The sequence below is a fragment of the Tachypleus tridentatus genome, chromosome 13 (assembly GCF_004210375.1).
Source record: "Tachypleus tridentatus isolate NWPU-2018 chromosome 13, ASM421037v1, whole genome shotgun sequence".
In the NCBI taxonomy this organism is placed as follows: domain Eukaryota; kingdom Metazoa; phylum Arthropoda; class Merostomata; order Xiphosura; family Limulidae; genus Tachypleus; species Tachypleus tridentatus.
The window spans coordinates 199,241,085-199,259,702 of NC_134837.1; the positions used below are offsets into that span (position 1 = coordinate 199,241,085).

Sequence of the window (18,618 nt, forward strand, 5' to 3'; positions counted from 1 at the left end):
TAATTTGTTAGTATACAGTATACCCGTAATTTTTATATAATAACTTATATTTTGACTTTTACTGTGAACTTTGACTATAAAGATGAATTAATAGGCCTATTTCGAATTATTGGGAAATCTTACCTTTTGCATCACAGTCAACACAGTACTTATTATCTTCTTCGCGCAAAAGTTGGCATAATATTGTTTGACATTTGTCTTGCATTTGCTTTTCAGTTTTGTTAGCCATTTTTAATAGATTTAGGATTTAAAAACTATATTAATTTTACGCCTCCCGTGACAACTTCCTAGACCTATTTCCAAGCCTTCAGCCTTGAACGTAATACAAACTTTTCATTATAATCACTATCACTCAGTGCAAGATGTAAATACAGACAATAATATAAATTCGCAAGAAAATCCATTATTTTAATTGCTAATCAGTTGAGAATGACTTAAAATAATAAAAACGTTAAAGTGTTTAACTTCAATTATAAAGTGAATGGTTTATTTTATTTAATAAAGGAAACAATAGGAACTATTTTATTCAAATTACTGTCAAGGCTTAATGCGCTTACACTTCCTTTAAGTTGTGGATCGTCATTTCCTGTATAATTTGAAATAACAGTAATACTTTTATTATATATATATAAATATATTAACATATATAGTACGAATTATTAAAAATATAAGACTCTCCATTAATTTACACACATACACTACAAACACATTCACGAATTTATAAAAGATTAGCACAGTTTTCAGTCACACGTTCTTATGTTGTTTTTCTCAACAGTGGTGATAATAAAGTCGCGCGTGTCCGTACAATTTACGTAAACAACTGACCTAATTAGTTTAAGATGTAAGCTGGGAGAAATTTATTAAACTATTTAAAATACATCAGCTATCTTCTTTTAACTTTTATACTGGTTGATTTTTTGAAATGATTTCAGTTTATGATAACAGTTGTTCTGTTTATTAAGTAATTTTATCCAAGCAGTTATTATTACTTGTTTTTTTTTTTTTAATTATATTAGCGATTAGCATATCAATTGGTTTGGTTTGTTTTGAATTTCGCGCAAAGGGCGCCAGCCGTCCCTAATTTAACAGTGTAAGATTAGATGGATTTGTTTTGTTTTGGAATTTCGCACAAAGAAACTCGAGGGCTATCTGTGCTAGCCGTCCCTAATTTAGCAGTGTAAGACTAGAGGGAAGGCAGCTAGTCATCACCACCCACCGTTACTCTTTTTACCAACGAACAGTAGGATTGCCCCACATTATAACGCAGGGCCAATAAATAACTTTTGCTCTTCCACTGTCCAAAATTACTACTGTGCCATTTTAAACTCTCCACCATCTGTTTAAGATTATCTTATTACCATTAACAGGTAGCTGAGAAGAAGAGTGGTTTGAAAGAAAGGATTTCATTTTGTGACCGTTAAAGAATACAACAGTTCTTGTTAGAAGAATAAGTTATTTATACATAGAAAAACGTCAAAAATCCAAAATTGCTGATAATATTAGAAGTAGAGCCGCTAATAACAAGTTATGACAACAGGAATTTGAGGAAGGTAAGGCCTAGGGTAAATCTACATAGACATACAAAGAAAGTACAAAGCACAGGGTATATAATACAAACCTATATAATTCATACTTGAAACCTTCAGTAATTGAGAAAGTTTCATAATTACATAACTGAGGAAAACAAAGATAATAAGTACTTCATTTAATAACTACCGTAGTTTCGCGTTTACTGTATTAATACATATTGAACGCCGGTTTTTACCAGGGAAGATAAAAATGTTATGCTACAGTATTAAACTAGAACTTAGTGAAATAAATATACAAGAAAATGAAGTGCTTCAGGTGTTTATAAAAGTGATAATCTGCAAAAACTAGATGATATATATCATAAAACAGTTGAAGAACCAAACAAAATATCTGTAAGGCACTAATTATTGTTCATCATAATTCAATACCCATGAAATTATGGTTACCTGAAAAAACAAAACAAAAAACACACCAAATTTTAGAATTAGAAAGTAACAGACTAGAGTTTTTGTTTTGATGTACAGTAATTAGTGGGAATAGTTAGTATGATTTTCAAAGAAGGTTATCTTGCCAAGTGACTCTTATTGACTTTCCTGAATAAGTAATTAAATAATTTAACAAAACGAGGGAATATTATACCTTGCATTTATATTTTCAAAAACAATTTGATAAGAGTATCTAAAGAGATATTAATCATGAAGATAATTTATGTAGGGGTCATTGAGGTGGATAGAGAATTTGTAGAGGGAACGCAAACAGAAAGTGACTTTAAGAGAAGCTTAATAATTTACGAGTGGATGTGAGAAATGGAGTCTCACAGGGATTTGTGTTAGAAATATAAATTACTTTGATATAAATATTACAAGTAGAACTTACTAATGATCTGACACTGGTGCTTAAATCCACGTTGATCTAGATAGGATTATGAAGGGTGTATAACACTGACAGAGTTCTGCAAATAGCAACAAACACAGACATCGAGTTGATGAAAGAACCAAAATGGAGATTTTTGGTTGTGAGAGATTAGAAGTTTGAAAAATATATTTTTGTGTGTTTAGTATCCATGTGAAGATTTTTGGAGGAAAGAAGTTTTTTTAATTCCCCTCCCATCTTTTTTGTTGTTGTTGCAGGTTTTTCATTATTAGGATATAGATGGAAAATCCTCTAAAAGGAAAGTTTGATAACTAGATTGACACAGTGACAACTTTGGGTAGTGAAGACAGTGAAAAAAATGTCTATTTTCTATGTAGTGTCCACATTTTTACAATTCTATCACTAAGCAAATTATAACTCTTCCACAATTGTCTACTAGTGAGTCAACACTACTTCATATACTTTTATATTTATCTGGAGCATAAAGGTAGTTTTTTTTAACTTTTATCAAAACATGTAAATCCTTCCACATGTTGAAATAAAACAAATCACAAAAAATCAACCTATTGTGAAAACTGGTTAATCCTATGTAGAAAACTAACTGTAGTGACTCTGTGCTCCACTTGTTCTGATGGTATAGTTCTAACACATATAAACTGAGAAATAATAACTGACTCATAATTTATTAGTTTTTGAAATTAACAAAATCAACACTAATTTTAAAGAATTGCACTGGTAGGAATTATAATATTACCTGGTCTGTGAAACTAGTTTTTAATCATCTAGAGCAGTGGTTCTTAACCTTGTTGGAGGTACTGAACCCCGGAAGTTTCGTACTTGCATTCACTGAACCCTTCGTAATTGGAAAAATAAAATATGATTTTTTTTTCAAATTCAAAACATAAGTAGATATTTTATTAGTGCACAAAATGAACCATGCATCAGTTGCACACAATATCATTGTGTTCAAAGAACAAAACTCACAAAACATGAATTTCACACAAAAACAAAACTCAATGAATATTTACTGCAAATGAATGTGACTTTTGCTGTTGCCTTTCAGAGACAGATTCAGAAAAGCGCGGCTTCACCTTGGCAAGTGCCACTCTCATATCATTTTCGCAACAAAGTCTGTTCCTTTTCTTCGTTTTTATGTCTACCATCCTTGAAAAGGATTGCTCGCAAAGATACGTTGTAACAAACGGTATGAGTATCTCAAGGGCTTTCTTAGCAATAAGAGGGTACGCTACGATTTCGTGACACCAAAACGCTGAGAGCTTTGTTGTTCTGAAAAAGTTGCTGTTGGACCTGTCTCTGCTGAAGTTCAATGATTTCGTCGAGGTATTCATCATTGACATCTGCTGTCGTAACATTAAACGTGAACGGCTGTCTCACCCATGCTGGATATGATTCTCTGGTGGGGAAGTATCTGTCGAGAGACGTTGCGAGCTCATCTAAGTGTATAGCAATTGCTTGCTTCAGTTCCTCGGGTACAGAAATGTCTCTGATTTCAGACACATCTTTGATCTTACTTACACAGTCGTCCAACAGGGGAAGTTTGCGAAGTTATCATTCTCTGTTCATCATTTCCATAATGGTAGCTTTTTTTTAAAAGCCTTCAGGTTTTCTCCCGCTTCGATGATGTTGACTCCACCGCCCTGCATCTGTTGATTGAAAGCATTGTAGATATCGGCCATGTACGCCAAAATGAGAATAAACTCAGATTTTTCGAAGCAATTTGCATGACAATGTTGGTGCTCTCGCAAAAACAGGGCTAATTCCACACGCATGGCAAAAACACGATTCAGCACCTTTCCCCGGGATAACCACTGAATGTTAGAATAGTGTAGAAGTACCTCAAATTCAGAGCCCATTTCATTACATAGCCCTTTGAAGATGCAGTGCTTCAGGGCACTATTTTGCGCAAAGTTCACACATTCCACTACAATTTTTAATACTTCTGCCAGTTTTGAAGGCAAGGTTTTTATTGCCAACGTATGCTTGTGCAGAACACAGTGCATTACAATGATGTATGGTGCATCGGCTTTCACCAGCGCACCAAAACCAGAGTTTCGTTCCAACATGACTGGAGCTCCATCCGAACAAACTGCAGAAACCATATCCCACAAAAGATCGTTGTCTCTGAAGAAGTCATCCACAAGTTTCTTCACGTCGGCTGCCTTTGTTGTTGTTGTAAGAGGCTTACAAAATAAAAAAAATCTTTTATCTCGTCGTTCTTCATATAGCGCAAGAATACAACAAGCTGGCTTAGATTGGAAACGTCGGTGGTCTCGTCGAGTTGAAGGCTGAATTTTGCTGGGCTTGAAATCAGATCTGCAACTACTTGAGCCAAGATGTCATCGCTCATGTTATCTATTTTGCTGCTGATGGTAATTCTTGAAGGACGTAGGTCAACGAGGGAGATGAGGCCAGGAGATTCGGTATGCGTGAGAGAGAAGTTGAACTCCATGGGGCTCGAGAGTTTGAATGGGTTTTGTCTGTATAGAATGAGTGACAAAGGTGCAGACGTAGATTATGACAATAAGACGATGTGTCCTGGTATTTTATGGTTTTGTTTTGAGTGGACTGGTCGGAGACTAAGCCTAACTTGGAAGTTATGGTTGTTTAGCTCGTTCATATGGGAGAGTGAACCGGTTTTAATATAGGTGTGTGAGTGGTGGACTGTATTGGCTGGTTGGCATGAGGAAGAGGTCAGTTATAACGTGGCATTTCAGCTTTAAAGTGAAAAAGATGGTAGAAAACTCCCGTTATTTAGTATAGTTCGACAGTATCTTTGAAGCTGATACAAGTTTAATAAAAAGAGTCAACAAGCCTGTAGTTTTAGTGTGAATTCTGTAGACGGCATGGACCTTCGTTTTGTAGTTTGTCTAGACAGAGAGACAGGTGTCGTCAGTAATTATTGAGGGGTAAACACCACTAAGAAAGACAGAGAAAAGGTTGTTGGTGCTACGGGGAGGTGTGTAGAGTTCCATGGTCTACATAAGTAGTTGAAATCAGTAGCGGATAATGGCTACAGAAAGATGCCACCATAGTATAAAATCCGGGTCTTGGTTATGTCGAAGGATGCCCCAAGTTTGTGCTGTTTGATGAATGCAATGATTTGGCATGAGGAATAGTCTGAGTAGAGACCGTCAAGGACTATTGGTGGGACTGGTGAGGAGGCCATATAATATATATTATTGGTTTGCTATATTTAGTTTGTGCATTGTAAATCTCGGGATCTGTAACTGTAATTATTATAACGCTTATTGATCGGGAACTTCAGATATTTGATCATTAGATTTTGAAAATTACAAACCATTTACTTTTAGCGGATTCACATCTGACATTTCTATTTGTATGAAAACTATCTTACTTCAGCGGTGAATGACTCAGCGTGTTTCTAGTGAATAATGAAGAACACAGAGCCGGTTAGCTTCCAGTTAAATTAATTGTATCTCCATCAAATGAAAATTAATTTTCTCATAATGAACCCTCGATAAGATACCTACGAAGTTCCGGACTAGATAGAAGACTCAATATTGTTTGTAAGCCTGTAAAACCTTTGTACATAGATCATTATTTGTAATAACATTTATTGTTAATTGTGTTATTATTTGTATTAAAAAAAACGTATATACCAATCTTGTTGGCAAGTGTAATAAACTGGGTACATATCGACAGTTATTTAACTTCTAAATCTAAATTATTACTTAAATCTGTTCCAAGCTATTTAAAATTATAATACGTTACGTAATACATTACACTGGAGCAGTGCCCTATATAGGTACCAGCAGTTGCATGGAAGAAGCACATAACTTAAGGGTGTCACAAAAAAGTATCTGACAACACGAATCTTCATATTTTATTTTATTTATTTTTGAAATCATTGCAGCCATTGTAATTGTGTTTTAAATTCTGTAATAAACTTCTGCTGTAAAAAGAACACCAGTAAAACGTGATTCCATATGTATGCACCCTTCTACGTAGGGGCGCACTTACCCTCCCTCCCACAGAAAAAGGAGAAACGTATTTTTTTATTTATTCAGCGTTTGTATATGAGGTGTAAAGTTTTTATTCTATCCCATTTTCATACCGCTTATTACTCTTGTTGTATATTAAACGTCTCGAACCTGAAGAAGGCTTAAGTAATTCAACCAAAAGCTTGTGCATTAAACAAAAAGTATGTTTTGTCATAAATATTTCTTAACTTGCGCACCTCAGATAACTTTTCTTCTTTTTGGTTTATGGATTTCTAAATTATTCTTGGGGGAGATGAATTTAAAATAAAAAAATCATTATTTAAATAGTTATGTTATACCTTGGTTCAATACGCCTAGACATTTTTTCATTTTTAAATTTAGAAATTTTTAATGACTTTATGCTGTAATGCGTAAAATAATAACAGTATATATATATATATATATGTTGGGCTGCTGTGCGATCATATTCATAGCAGCTGACCTAAAAATGGGGAAAAAAGAAATTTTCATGCTATCAATACAATGTTTTACAAAAATCTAGATTTGCCCATTTTGAGTATTTTTAGGGAGAGCCAGAGCTCACAAAAAGTTTAATTTGGACAGTTTGGTCAATCACTTGGCTGTATTTTGACCAATTTACATGGGACTTGATAAAAAGATACTTTTCTACAGGTTCCATACATTAACGAACATAAATTATATAGTTGTCTCTTTTTAGTAATTATAGGGAAGGGGTGAGAATGCTACAAAAAAGCATACTTTTAGAATTTTTGGAATCACTCTAGTATTTTACTAAATCTACTTTGGATTTAGTACAAAGATACAATTTTACAGGTCCCAAACAGAGATATAGATAATTTTGGAATTTTTGTCTTTTGCTAATTTTTTTTTTCAGCGAGAAAAATCACAGTTTGGGATTTTGGTGAACTATTTATGTGTATGTCAACCAGCTTACATGGGATTTGTTACAAGATACCTTCTTGTATGTCTCAAGTGGTGATATGGATAGTTTTTCCATATTTTTAAAATAATTTTTTGGCGTCAAAATTTCTCATGTTGGGATTGTGTAGCAGAGACATGTTGCATTCATTCGAGAATGTTGGCTGATTTTTTAATTTAATTTTGTTATTGCCACAATTAAAATGTTCACACCCAAAACATTGACGATTTCACCTTTTTGATGAAAAACTGATCAAAGGGAGGTCCCTAAATGTTATTAAGTTTTGAAGCTGTTTATTGCACTTTGTAGTTTCTATAGAACATTGATAGAAACTTATCTTTATTTTAAATGTTTAAGTTAATGTTTCTTTAATGTAAAATGACTTTAGCTACCCTATAATAGATTAAATCATGAAAAGGGAGGAAACAACAAATGAAAAGCATTTTACAATTGTCTTTTTAGCCAATTAAAAATAATCTTAGTAACACCAATATATTCCTTTAAAAATTAGATTTTGGTTTGTTCTGAATTTCGCGCAAACCTACATGAGGTCTATCTACGTTAGCTGTCCCTAATTTAGCAGGGTAAGACTAGAAGGAAGGCAGCTGGTTATCACCACCCACCGCCAACGTGTGGGAAGAAATAAAATAAAATGTATTTCAGTTATTAAAATAAAAGTTTACAATGTTATCAATATTAGTTCGAGTCCAGGAAATTTTATTAATTACTTCATGAAATAATTCTGTTTCATATTAAAGAAGTTACGGAATTGACTGAAAATAGCCTAACGACTGATACATAACACTAAGTTAATACTGTCATAGAAATATTATCAGAAAACAAATAAAAAGGTTTAACTTTTCTTTAGTTCCGACAACTTAATGAAAATTGAAATATTACTATAATGGGTCAATGGCATGGGCGTTTATATATTTATGTATGCAAACTAAATAATAAATCTGGAAGTGCCATGTTTTGTGCTGAAATACAACAAGATCTTATGCCGAAGGTGATGAAAGAGGTTTATGAAATGTGACCCTTTGTATTTAATGGCATCATAAACAAAAATCTATGAAATAATTCCACACTTTGGAAGTCCAATATTCAGACAGTTAGAAAAATAACTATGGTATCTGCAACAACCATTTCTTCACAACAACATGATTTTAAATAAAGTACTCACAACAATAACATAACTTTCACAAGGACTGTACGTGACGGTTTGATTATATCTTTATTATTGTAATTTTTAAATGTAGTACAAAACATGGAGTTCTTAAAAACCATTATTTTTCAATAAATAGTACCACTTTTTAAATAATATATAAAACATTACAGCTTATATCAGTAAGATTTAAGAAAATTTTGAGCTCTGTAACATGGAATCATTTTGATGCAATGAGTTGTATATGTGAAGATCACAATTCAAATACTTTTCTCGTGCAGTATTTGCCAAATTCTTATTTTTAAAGTAGGACTGTGTGAGGTGCTGTAGGTGTCTGTGACTAGTTGGCGGTAAATTCGAAAAAAATAAACGAACAGCACTCACTTCGCTTTGGGGGAAGAGGTCTTATTGAACCTGACCCTGCCTAGTCTATAAAAACCAAAATCCTGATAAAGAAAGATCGATCACTTCAAATATATTCAGGAATAGTTAAATGTATGTACAACAAAATTTTAACACTATAGATAATCATCAGCATATCATGAACTCAATATAGTCCTGCTATTTTTGTCAAAAGCCCACTCAGGTCTATTCAATTGCTTCAGAATTTCAGTTGACAAGCCTAACTATTTTTCTCTATTACTATCGCAAAACTATTTGTGCATCGTTCACTTACGTTTCTGGAGTTACCACGGTTGTATCCGATACTTTTAAAAGTTGTCTGCTGTTTTCTTTTTTCATATTTAGGCCTACTTCCAATAAACGTATATTTATTGTCAAATGTCCACACAGGCAAGTCCAATTGCTCCAGAACTCTGACGAATTAAACTATTCTTTTATCTCTTTTAACACCGTCAGTCTTAATCGAATATATATGAGCCATTGGTGTATATTAACAGTTAGGCCTTCTTTGTCCGAACTTTCCTTTACATTATCTTTACTTTATCTCTTGTATATCTACTTTTCCATTTATCTCATGTTTATTACCCAATCGTCTGGCCGCCCCCTAGAAATCTCTATACTCTTTACGTTAGTGTGTTCTTCTGTTCTCTTTGATATATGTAATATTTGTTATTAGCTTTTGAAGTTTATTGTATTAAAACAAAATAAATTTGATTTTAGAATGCGATTCGATAACACACCTTACTTGATAATTGAAACACTTGTTAGTTTGGTACTGCCATTCAACAAAGTCATTTAAATTATCTCAATCGCTATGGTATATTTAAAAAATAGTTGTGATTTAAAATTTTTCGAATAATTTGACTATCCTAACAAAGTATCAAATATCAGTTAAAAAGCGTAAATATTAAGTTGTAAGAACCAAGAAAAGTAAGTTATATTATTTCTCAGACTTAGAGTATATTATTATATTAATCTTAGTGTTTTGACGTTAAGTTAGGTCTAATTAAAAACACCTAACGTGACTAAAGTCTTACTTAAGGCCAAGCACGAGTACAGCAGAATCTTGCCACCCGCGCATGCACGAGGCTACACACTCTTTTGTTGTATACTGGCTGAGTTATTTAAAAAAAAAGGCGGGGGGGGGGGGGGGGTTCTCAAGCGCTGTTAGATATACGATCACCTTCAACACAATCTAGTTTTCACGATGTAATGGTACGTTGTAAAGACAAATAAATATAATACTAATAAACACACTTCCTAGGCTAGTTTTTCTTTCTATGGATTGTCTTAGGTGAGCAAAAATTACGTTGGAACAGTTATTGTGTCGTTTTTTTGCTCTAATTCTTCATTTAAATTTCGTTGAAATGTTTTCCAGTTTTCCATAATGTACTCAGTTGAAAGTCCATGTCGTTGTTTATGAGCTTATCTGCATTATTGTGTATTTCCATAGTTTGTCTAATATTTCTTTGATGAAAATATTTAGGTTTCTCTAATGAGTTTCATTTCTGTGAATCTGATTATGTGATTGTTGTGGTATACGTAAACGGAGATGGCTGATTCTTCCAAATGAAAGCAATGTTTTTATGTTATTTTATTCTTACGTTCAACGACCATTTAATTTGACCTACATATACTTTGTTGAAGGAGCATTAGTTTAAATATATTCATTGTTTCTTGGAACCGTTGATGGGGTTTTTCTCTTTGTTTAGTTTACTTGAAACTTTTTCTAAAGATTTAAAGTCTGGTTTGATTTGGTCGTTGTTCAATAATGCACCTATTTTATTTGAGATTTCAGGGGTAACAAGGTAAACATACAGATTTTGTTTTTCCACAGTATTTCTTTGGTTTTTATGATTTTGTAGAACAACTTGTTGATTAAACTGGTATGAAACCCTTTTGATACAGCAACATTTTTGAGTAGTTGATTTCTTGTTGGATTTCATTTTGGTTTGAACAGGTTTTGAGCGTACGCTAAATTTATGTTTTGTAAACACCAATTTTTTGGTTGCATGCATGGGTTGATCTTTTATGGAAAAACAAATTAACACTGTTTGGTGTACGATAAACTTCTGTTTCAATTGTGTTATCGGAATTGCTTATGATTAGAACATCCAGAAAGACAATTATATCATCACTTGTGGCTTCGTAAGTGAACTGTGCGGTAAAGTCAGTGTAATTCGTTAGTTCATGAACTTTACTTAACCAGCAGTTGTCTTTGGGTATAACAACGAAAATGTTATTCACATAGCATGTGTAGAAATGTGGTGTAGTACTATATTGTTGAACAATTTGTTTCTAAACTCACCCGTAAAACTGTCACAGATGAAAGGTGGGAGAGGACTTCTCATGCTAAGTCCTTCATTATGTTTATTGTTAAATAGAAAATAGAAGTTGTTAAGACATAATTTTAACAATGTAATGAATTCTTCTTTTTTCTGCTGGAGGTGTGTTTGCCTCGTCAATATTTTTTGATAAAATATCTAGAATACCAGTTAATAGAACTCTCGTAAACAGGCTTGTTACACCAAATGATATCATGTCTTTGATGTTGCTGTTTTTTATCTTTGAAACAAAACTCTTGGATTTATTTTCAGTCTATAATTGTATGAGTCTTGTAGAAACGACTGTCTTTTGGTTAAATATTTAGCTAAAGAGTAAATTGGAATGTTGCTGCATACAACAATATGTTTAAAAGGTAAACCTTCCGCATGTAATTTTGGTAGTGATGGAAGGTATTGTCTTTATTTCTTCTTTGAATAAGAATTTAATGTTCTTTATAGTAGTTTTTTATCTTGTGTGATCCTTTTCGTGGGATCGCTTTTTAGTTTTGTGTATATATAACACCAGACAATAATTTAAGTGTTTGTTTGTTTTGAATTTCGCGCAAAGCTACACGAAGGCTATCTGCGCTAGCCGTCCCTAATTTGGCAGTGTAAGACTATAGGGAAGGCAACTAGTCATCACCACCAACCGCCAACTCTGGGGCTACTCTTTTTCCAACGAACGGTGGGATTGATTGTCAAATTATAACGCCCCCACGGCTGAAAGGGCGAACATGTTTAGTTTGACGGGGATTTGAACCCGCGACCCTCAGATTACGAGATGCTTTAAACACCTGGCCATGCCAAGCCAAATTTAAGTGCTTCTCCATTATAATTTGTTTTTATTTTTGTCAATAATAAAAATAATATCCACCTTTGCTATTGTTACAACCAGATTATCATTTTTCATGTATATATTTTAGAGCTCCGTGTCCTTGTTCTATTATATTTTGGTTTACAACTGTTGTCCAATATTTTTTTACATTTCCCATCTAATATCTGATTGAGTGACACTATCTAAGTTACGAATGCCTGCTTCTATTTTTGAAACAAATATTTTCAAAGTTCACTTTGTTATAAGAAACAACAAAATTCAGCCACAAGTCCGTTACATGTAGTTGGATTTCTGATAAATGGTGCTTGATATATTTTTTTAACCATGTTTGGTGAAACAACCAATTTAAACTTCGGGTCAAATGAAACCACTTTGCGGTTGATGGTTGGAAATGCAAGTCTATTTTCGTTATTCATTTTCTGTTTAGATATAGATATGGTGGTTTTTTTTGTCAACTAATTGCATTTATATAATCCCAGTGTATAGGTTTTTTGTTTTGAATTTCGTGCAAAGCTACACGAGGGCTATCTGCACTAGCCATCCCTAATTTAGCAGTGTAAGACTAGAGGGAAGGCAGCTAGTCATCACCGCCAACTATTGGACTACTCTTTTACTAACGAATAGTGGGATTGACTGTCACATTGTAATGCTCCCACGCCTAAAAGGGCGAGGATGTTTGGTGCGACGGGGATTTGTACCCACGATTCTCAGATTACGAGTCGAACGCCTTAACCCACCTGGCCATGCCGGGCCAATTCCTTTAAAATTTTCACTCTTACAGTATTGATAACTTTGGATATTTTATTTATAAGGCCAGTTATATTCATTGTATATGGATAAATTATGGAATCACTTTATTGTTTCTGCAATTTTTGAGGAATTTAAAGTCAGTTTGTTACGTATTACGATTGAGTTAAATCGTAATTTAAATTTAGAAGTTAAATAGATGTGAATACGTATCCAATTTTTGCAACTCGCCAACGAGATTGATACAACAGTTTTCTTTTTTAATACAAATGTATTTCAGTATACAAATGATAACACAATATACGACAAAGGTTTTTGCAACTAATGACCTATGTACAAAGTTTACAAACTTACAAACAATGTCAAGTCTTCTTTCTGGTCTAGAACTTCCTTGATATATTATTGACGGTTCACGATGAGCAAAGTAATTTTCAGTTGATGTAGATACTATTAACTTAAGAAGGAGCTAATTAGTTCTACGTTTTTCGTTCTTTGCTGATCTAACGACGAGCTTTTTATCGCTCAAGTTGTACAATGTCTTCGTAAAAATACTAATGTCTGGTGTGAACTCTTTTGTTTGTTTGGAAATTTCGCACAAAGCTACTCGAGAGCTATCTGTGATAGCCGTCCCTAATTTAGCAGTGTAAGACTAGAGAGAAGGCAGCTAGTCATCACCACCCACCGCCAACTCTTGGGCTACTCTTTTACCAACGAATAGTGGGATTGACCGTCACATTATACACCCCCACGGCTGGGAGGGCGAGCATGTTTAACGCGACGCGGGCGCGAACCCGCGACCCTCGGATTACGAGTCGCACGCCTTACGCGCTAGGCCATGCCGGGCCAGGTGTGAACTCAGTGAAGTTAAATGGTTTGTAATGTTCGAAATTTGTAAACGTTCGCGATCAAATATCTGGGGTTTCCGAGTGATAAGCGTTCACAGTTGCAGCTTCCCAGCTTTATAGTATACCACCTATAGCAAACCAATAATATATACTGCGTTTTAGCGCGTCGCGTTGATTATATTTATTGCGTGAGAAGAGTTTCTTGAAACTTTAGTTTAGACAACAAAATAGATGATACACTAGTATTTTCGTACACACATATATTGTTGATTCTTACACTCGAGAATTTTCTAGAATTTCAGTGAACAGGCGGGAATTCTTCAATAGAAGTTTAACATCATTTATGTACATTTATGAATATAAATTTAGCTTAAACAATCATCGATATTAAAACAGATATATGATAGTAAATCCGTTACAAGTCAAATTTTTATTTACTTATGTGTGTAAGTACATAAACCTTTTTTATTCAGTGGACTTAGCAGATAGCCCGATGTCGCATTGCTGTATAAAAAACAACAACAACACAAACCCCCCCAAAAAAACATAAACATTTAACTTGTGGAAAACGAAAAAATCCGTTCCATACTCGCTAGTTGTTCTTTTAATTAATAATAATGTCGCATTGCTGTATAAAAAACAACAACAACACAAACCCCCCCAAAAAAACATAAACCTTTAACTTGTGGAAAACGAAAAAATCCGTTCCATACTCGCTAGTTGTTCTTTTAATTAATAATAGGCTTAAGAAGTATTGTAAACTAGGCCTAAGAAACACAGCCACGGTGACGTTGATTACTCGGTGCCAGCTTAAGGCTAGGAATAATTAAGTTAATCCGTGATGACGAGAAAACCCACTTTTATATGCAAAAACGGCTCGTTTGGTTTGAGAAAATATTTTACATAGAAGAGCGAACAACGTTTCGACCTTCTATGTAAAATATTTTCTCAACCCAAACGAGCCGTTTTTGCATATAAATTTCTCTACAAATGGGTTTCTCGACATCACTGAGAAAACCCACTTGTAGAGAAAAATATACATGTGGAAACGGCTGGTATGGATAGAGAAAATTCTATGTAGAGGAGCGAACAACGTTTCGATCTTCTTTGATCATTATTAAGTTCACAAAGAAAGAAAGAGGTAACTGACCGATAGCTGACCACATGTTTGAATGGGGTTGTGTAATTGAGTGTAGAAACGTGGAGGGCGTGCTTAGATGTTGGATTATATTTGTTAATATAGGTATAGAGGTGTTCCTTTGTATTGGTTTATTTTGGGCTTGAGTTGTTGTACAAGTAAGGCTTCTTTAATTTTGCCTTTGTTTATGTTTGTTTCTTTACTTAGAATTTTCTCTATCCGTACCAGTCGTTTTTACACATATATAATTAAGTTAAGTTATACCTTGTGGTACAGATTAAGTAACGAAGAACAAACACGAAGCCTGGGGGAAATGCCCTACGCCCTCTCCCCTACATTGACCTCCCTTTGGTAGCACGGGAGCTTCTTTTAACATCTTTTATTTTCAATATATCATTATAAAATCTGCATGTCTAGCAAACCACCCCCTCTTTTGGAACTTCTTTATTATCCCCTCTCTGATTATTGGAAATCATCAAAAGGGAAAAATAATTTATTGGAAGCACTTCTTGTACCTTAAGTATATCTACTGACAATCCTTTATTTTTAGACTTGACATATTTGCATTCATTTCTAAGTTTTGTGGCCTACATATATTGAATGAACCTGTGAGTGTACAGGTGTCGTGTGAAATTTTAACATTATGTTAAAATGATTACAATTGTTTTATATAAAAAATACGAGTCTTTTGTGTGTATAAACCTCTGTTTTAACAATATGTTGAAAGGCTACCTGGCCTCCGATTTGTTATTACAGATAGACTGCTGTGACGTGTACATGTGTACATGTATATAATGTTCTGTAGGTGGTACCACCGTAATTTGTTGTTTGTTATTAAGCGCAGAAATACACAAATGTCTATCTGTGTTCTGCTCACCACGGGTAACGAAACCCGGTTTTTAGCGGTATAAGTCCGCAGGTATTGTCGTGCCATTTGGAGGCATTGCCGTACATTACACAATGCGGTATCAGAGCTCTGCCCACTGAGGGATCGAAGCACGAATTTCAACATTACGAGCCTTATAATTTTTCGCTGAGCTGCTGGGGAACAAAAGAAAAGGGGATTTCAAATCGACCTGTTGACTCACGGTTTGTACCAACCTGACTGCTAAGTAGTATTTATCTTTCCGGGAAAACACGCTGTAACGTTTAATTTAATCTTATGAGCTGCTCACCGATACGCACGTGACTCCGGATGTTTTGTTGTTACGTTCCAGAAGGAGCTGCTTTTATCCGGTTTTTTAATGTTGTGCTTGAAACAGTTAGTTATTTCATGTTTTGTGAAAAAGTATATTTAGAGTTGATCGTAATTTTGGAAAAATTTATAGCTGTTGTTAACCAACAAAAACTCACATTCACTGTAATTTCAGGTGAGTAGTTTTTATTATAGGTGTCGCTTTTTCTTCCTGGGTTTAGTACTTTTCTGCATTTTGACTTACTCACAAATGGGCATTTCAGATTTTAATTTATTTTCATTTGTGATGGATGTCAACTCTGATCATGATATATTAATGGATTCGAACAGTAGATGATAGAAAAGGAAAAGCTAATTAGAATCCATATCTCAAACAATTACACGAAAGATGAAACATACTTATAAATCTTTCTGTGTTCCCTCACCCCTTCCATCCGAATGCTTTTTTGGAATGATGCCGACTACACGAATAAATGATCGAAGGCATAGTTAATGTTTGCCTAAACGTTCCGTATTTATTTGATACATCCAGAATACATTTGTTTTCAGAATTTTTGTTCCCTCCGTGAAGGCAGTGAGCTGGAGGAAACATTCCTGCCCTCCTCTCCCAGTCGGCAGGCCAGACTATACTCTAAAATAAATTTGGTAATAAATCACTAAATATATTTATGTGGGTTATGAAGAAGGCCTTTTGGATCAGTATTTGTGCACTTGATACAAAACAAACCTTTAAAACGGGTTCTATTATTCTCCAAGTTTGTTTGCTTGTTTTTGAATTTAGCGCAAAGCTACACGCGGGCTATCTGCGCTAGCCGTCCCTAATTTAGCAACGTAAGAATAGAGGGAAGGCAACTAGTCTTTACCGCCCACTGCCAACTCGTAGGCTACTCTTTTACCAACGAATAGTGGGATTGACTGTCACATTGTAATTCTCTCACGCCTGAAAAGGCGATCATGTTTGATGTGATGGGGATTCGAACCTGCGATCCTTAAATTGGGAGTCGAGTGCTTTAACCACCTTGCCATGCCGGGCTTATCTCTAATTTTAATGAATTTGTGTGCTGTGTTGTGCTGCTGCAAAGAAATAGAAATATTAGGGTTATTACTTGCTTTGAAACAAAGAAATAAATATATTAGGTGTATCAGCTGTGTTGAAATAAATCCCTTAGTTTCTTAGATAAAATTTTCCACACTGATTGTATTTCATTATTTTGTACGTCTACAGGATACCATGTAAAACATAAGTCATGCCTTTTCCTTCTCGAATAAAATTGAATAACTGAAGCGTTTTATTAATTTAGTTTCAGAGTGATGCGACACTGATTCTAAAATATGATTTTTTTCTGAGCACAATATAATTTTATATCTTTGCAGTATAGAATATTATTCTAGTTTCTCTTCTTGCGGCTTTGAAAACCGTTTTGACAGGTAATAAAACTGATAACATAACCTGCTATTTTCTATATTCATCTCACATCAGGTAATAAGATAAGACTCGTACCACGAGCTAAAAGCTACATATCTGTCCCACTGACCTGCTAAAGTTTAAATATCTATTACAATAATCTGCTGAATTCAACATATCTGTTACCATAACCTGTTAAAATCTATATATTTGAAACTGCTATATTCTAGGCTTGATTTAGCCTTTATTTTGAAATGGTCAACTGATAGTGAATATTCATACCTGAATAGTACATGCTGGTACGTGTTACATTTTCTGACGTCAGCATACGTTTATAGGAGGAAGCATCTGTCAGAAAATGTCTAGTGTATATTAAGACAAAGAACATTTAGGATTATGTATATAGATAATGAAGTGTTCAGATTTGAAGGCACATTTGGTGGTAACTTTTTGTTTGATCAGAGAAAAGTCTGAGTCATTTCTTACAAAAGCTACTGAATCACTCACGCATAGGCCTAAAAAAAGACGCTTTGTCAGCGTGGCCGCTTTATGTTTTATCCCTACTTACTATAATACTCGGAATGTTGAAGGCCGATTTATTCACAAAATAAAAAAAAAAAAAAAACGTTTTTTTTGTTTTTGTTTTGAATTAACAAACTGTTGCTCGTAACCTTTGGTTGATACGTATCTACCACGCTTCAGTGTTATGAAACAATACCCGTGTATGTGTGTTGTTAGTATAGCAAAGACACAAAGTGCTATCTGCTCAGCCCACCGAGGGGAATCGAACCGCTGATTTTAGCGTTGTAAGTCCGGAGACATACCGCTGTACTAGCGGGGGGCACCCGTGTATGAACATAAATATTTATTAAAGTTTAAGCCAAATGTAAATTTCAAATACAATTTATTTTACTTTTTATTTCAATATATTACAACACAATAATTGTACATATACACGATTCTGTTTTTTTTTTTTTCAACAAATGAACTGTTTATTTTTGTTCCCACTTCACGCCAAATTTCGTCTTTTTTTATTCCACGTCAGAGTGTGTGTGTGTTTCTTATAGCAAAGCCACCAAGGGCTATCTGCTCAGGAATCGAACCCCTGATTTTAGCGTTATAAATCCGGAGACATACCGCTGTACTAGCGAGGGGCTCCACGTCAGAATCGTTACAACTGTTCTTTTATATTCTAGTTGCTCGAATGTTTAGTTGTTGCAAAAGTCAGGTAATTGT

General features: G+C 34.3%; 1 protein-coding gene across 8 annotated transcripts in view; it reads right to left on the minus strand.

Annotated features, from left to right (window-relative positions):
* Positions 1 to 362, minus strand: part of LOC143237321 (stromal membrane-associated protein 1-like) — a 40,525-nt gene extending 40,163 nt beyond the window's left edge. For 5 of the 8 annotated variants that reach the window (XM_076476445.1, XM_076476442.1, XM_076476443.1 and 2 more), the window contains exon 1: positions 124 to 355. In XM_076476445.1, coding sequence (XP_076332560.1) covers positions 124 to 229 — 106 coding nt within the window. In that variant the 5' untranslated portion in view covers positions 230 to 355. Of the gene's footprint in view, positions 1 to 123 lie in introns of all 8 variants that reach the window. The other 3 variants (XM_076476438.1, XM_076476444.1, XM_076476441.1) reach the window with 3 other exon arrangements.
* Between the last annotated feature and the right edge of the window lie 18,256 nt (positions 363 to 18,618).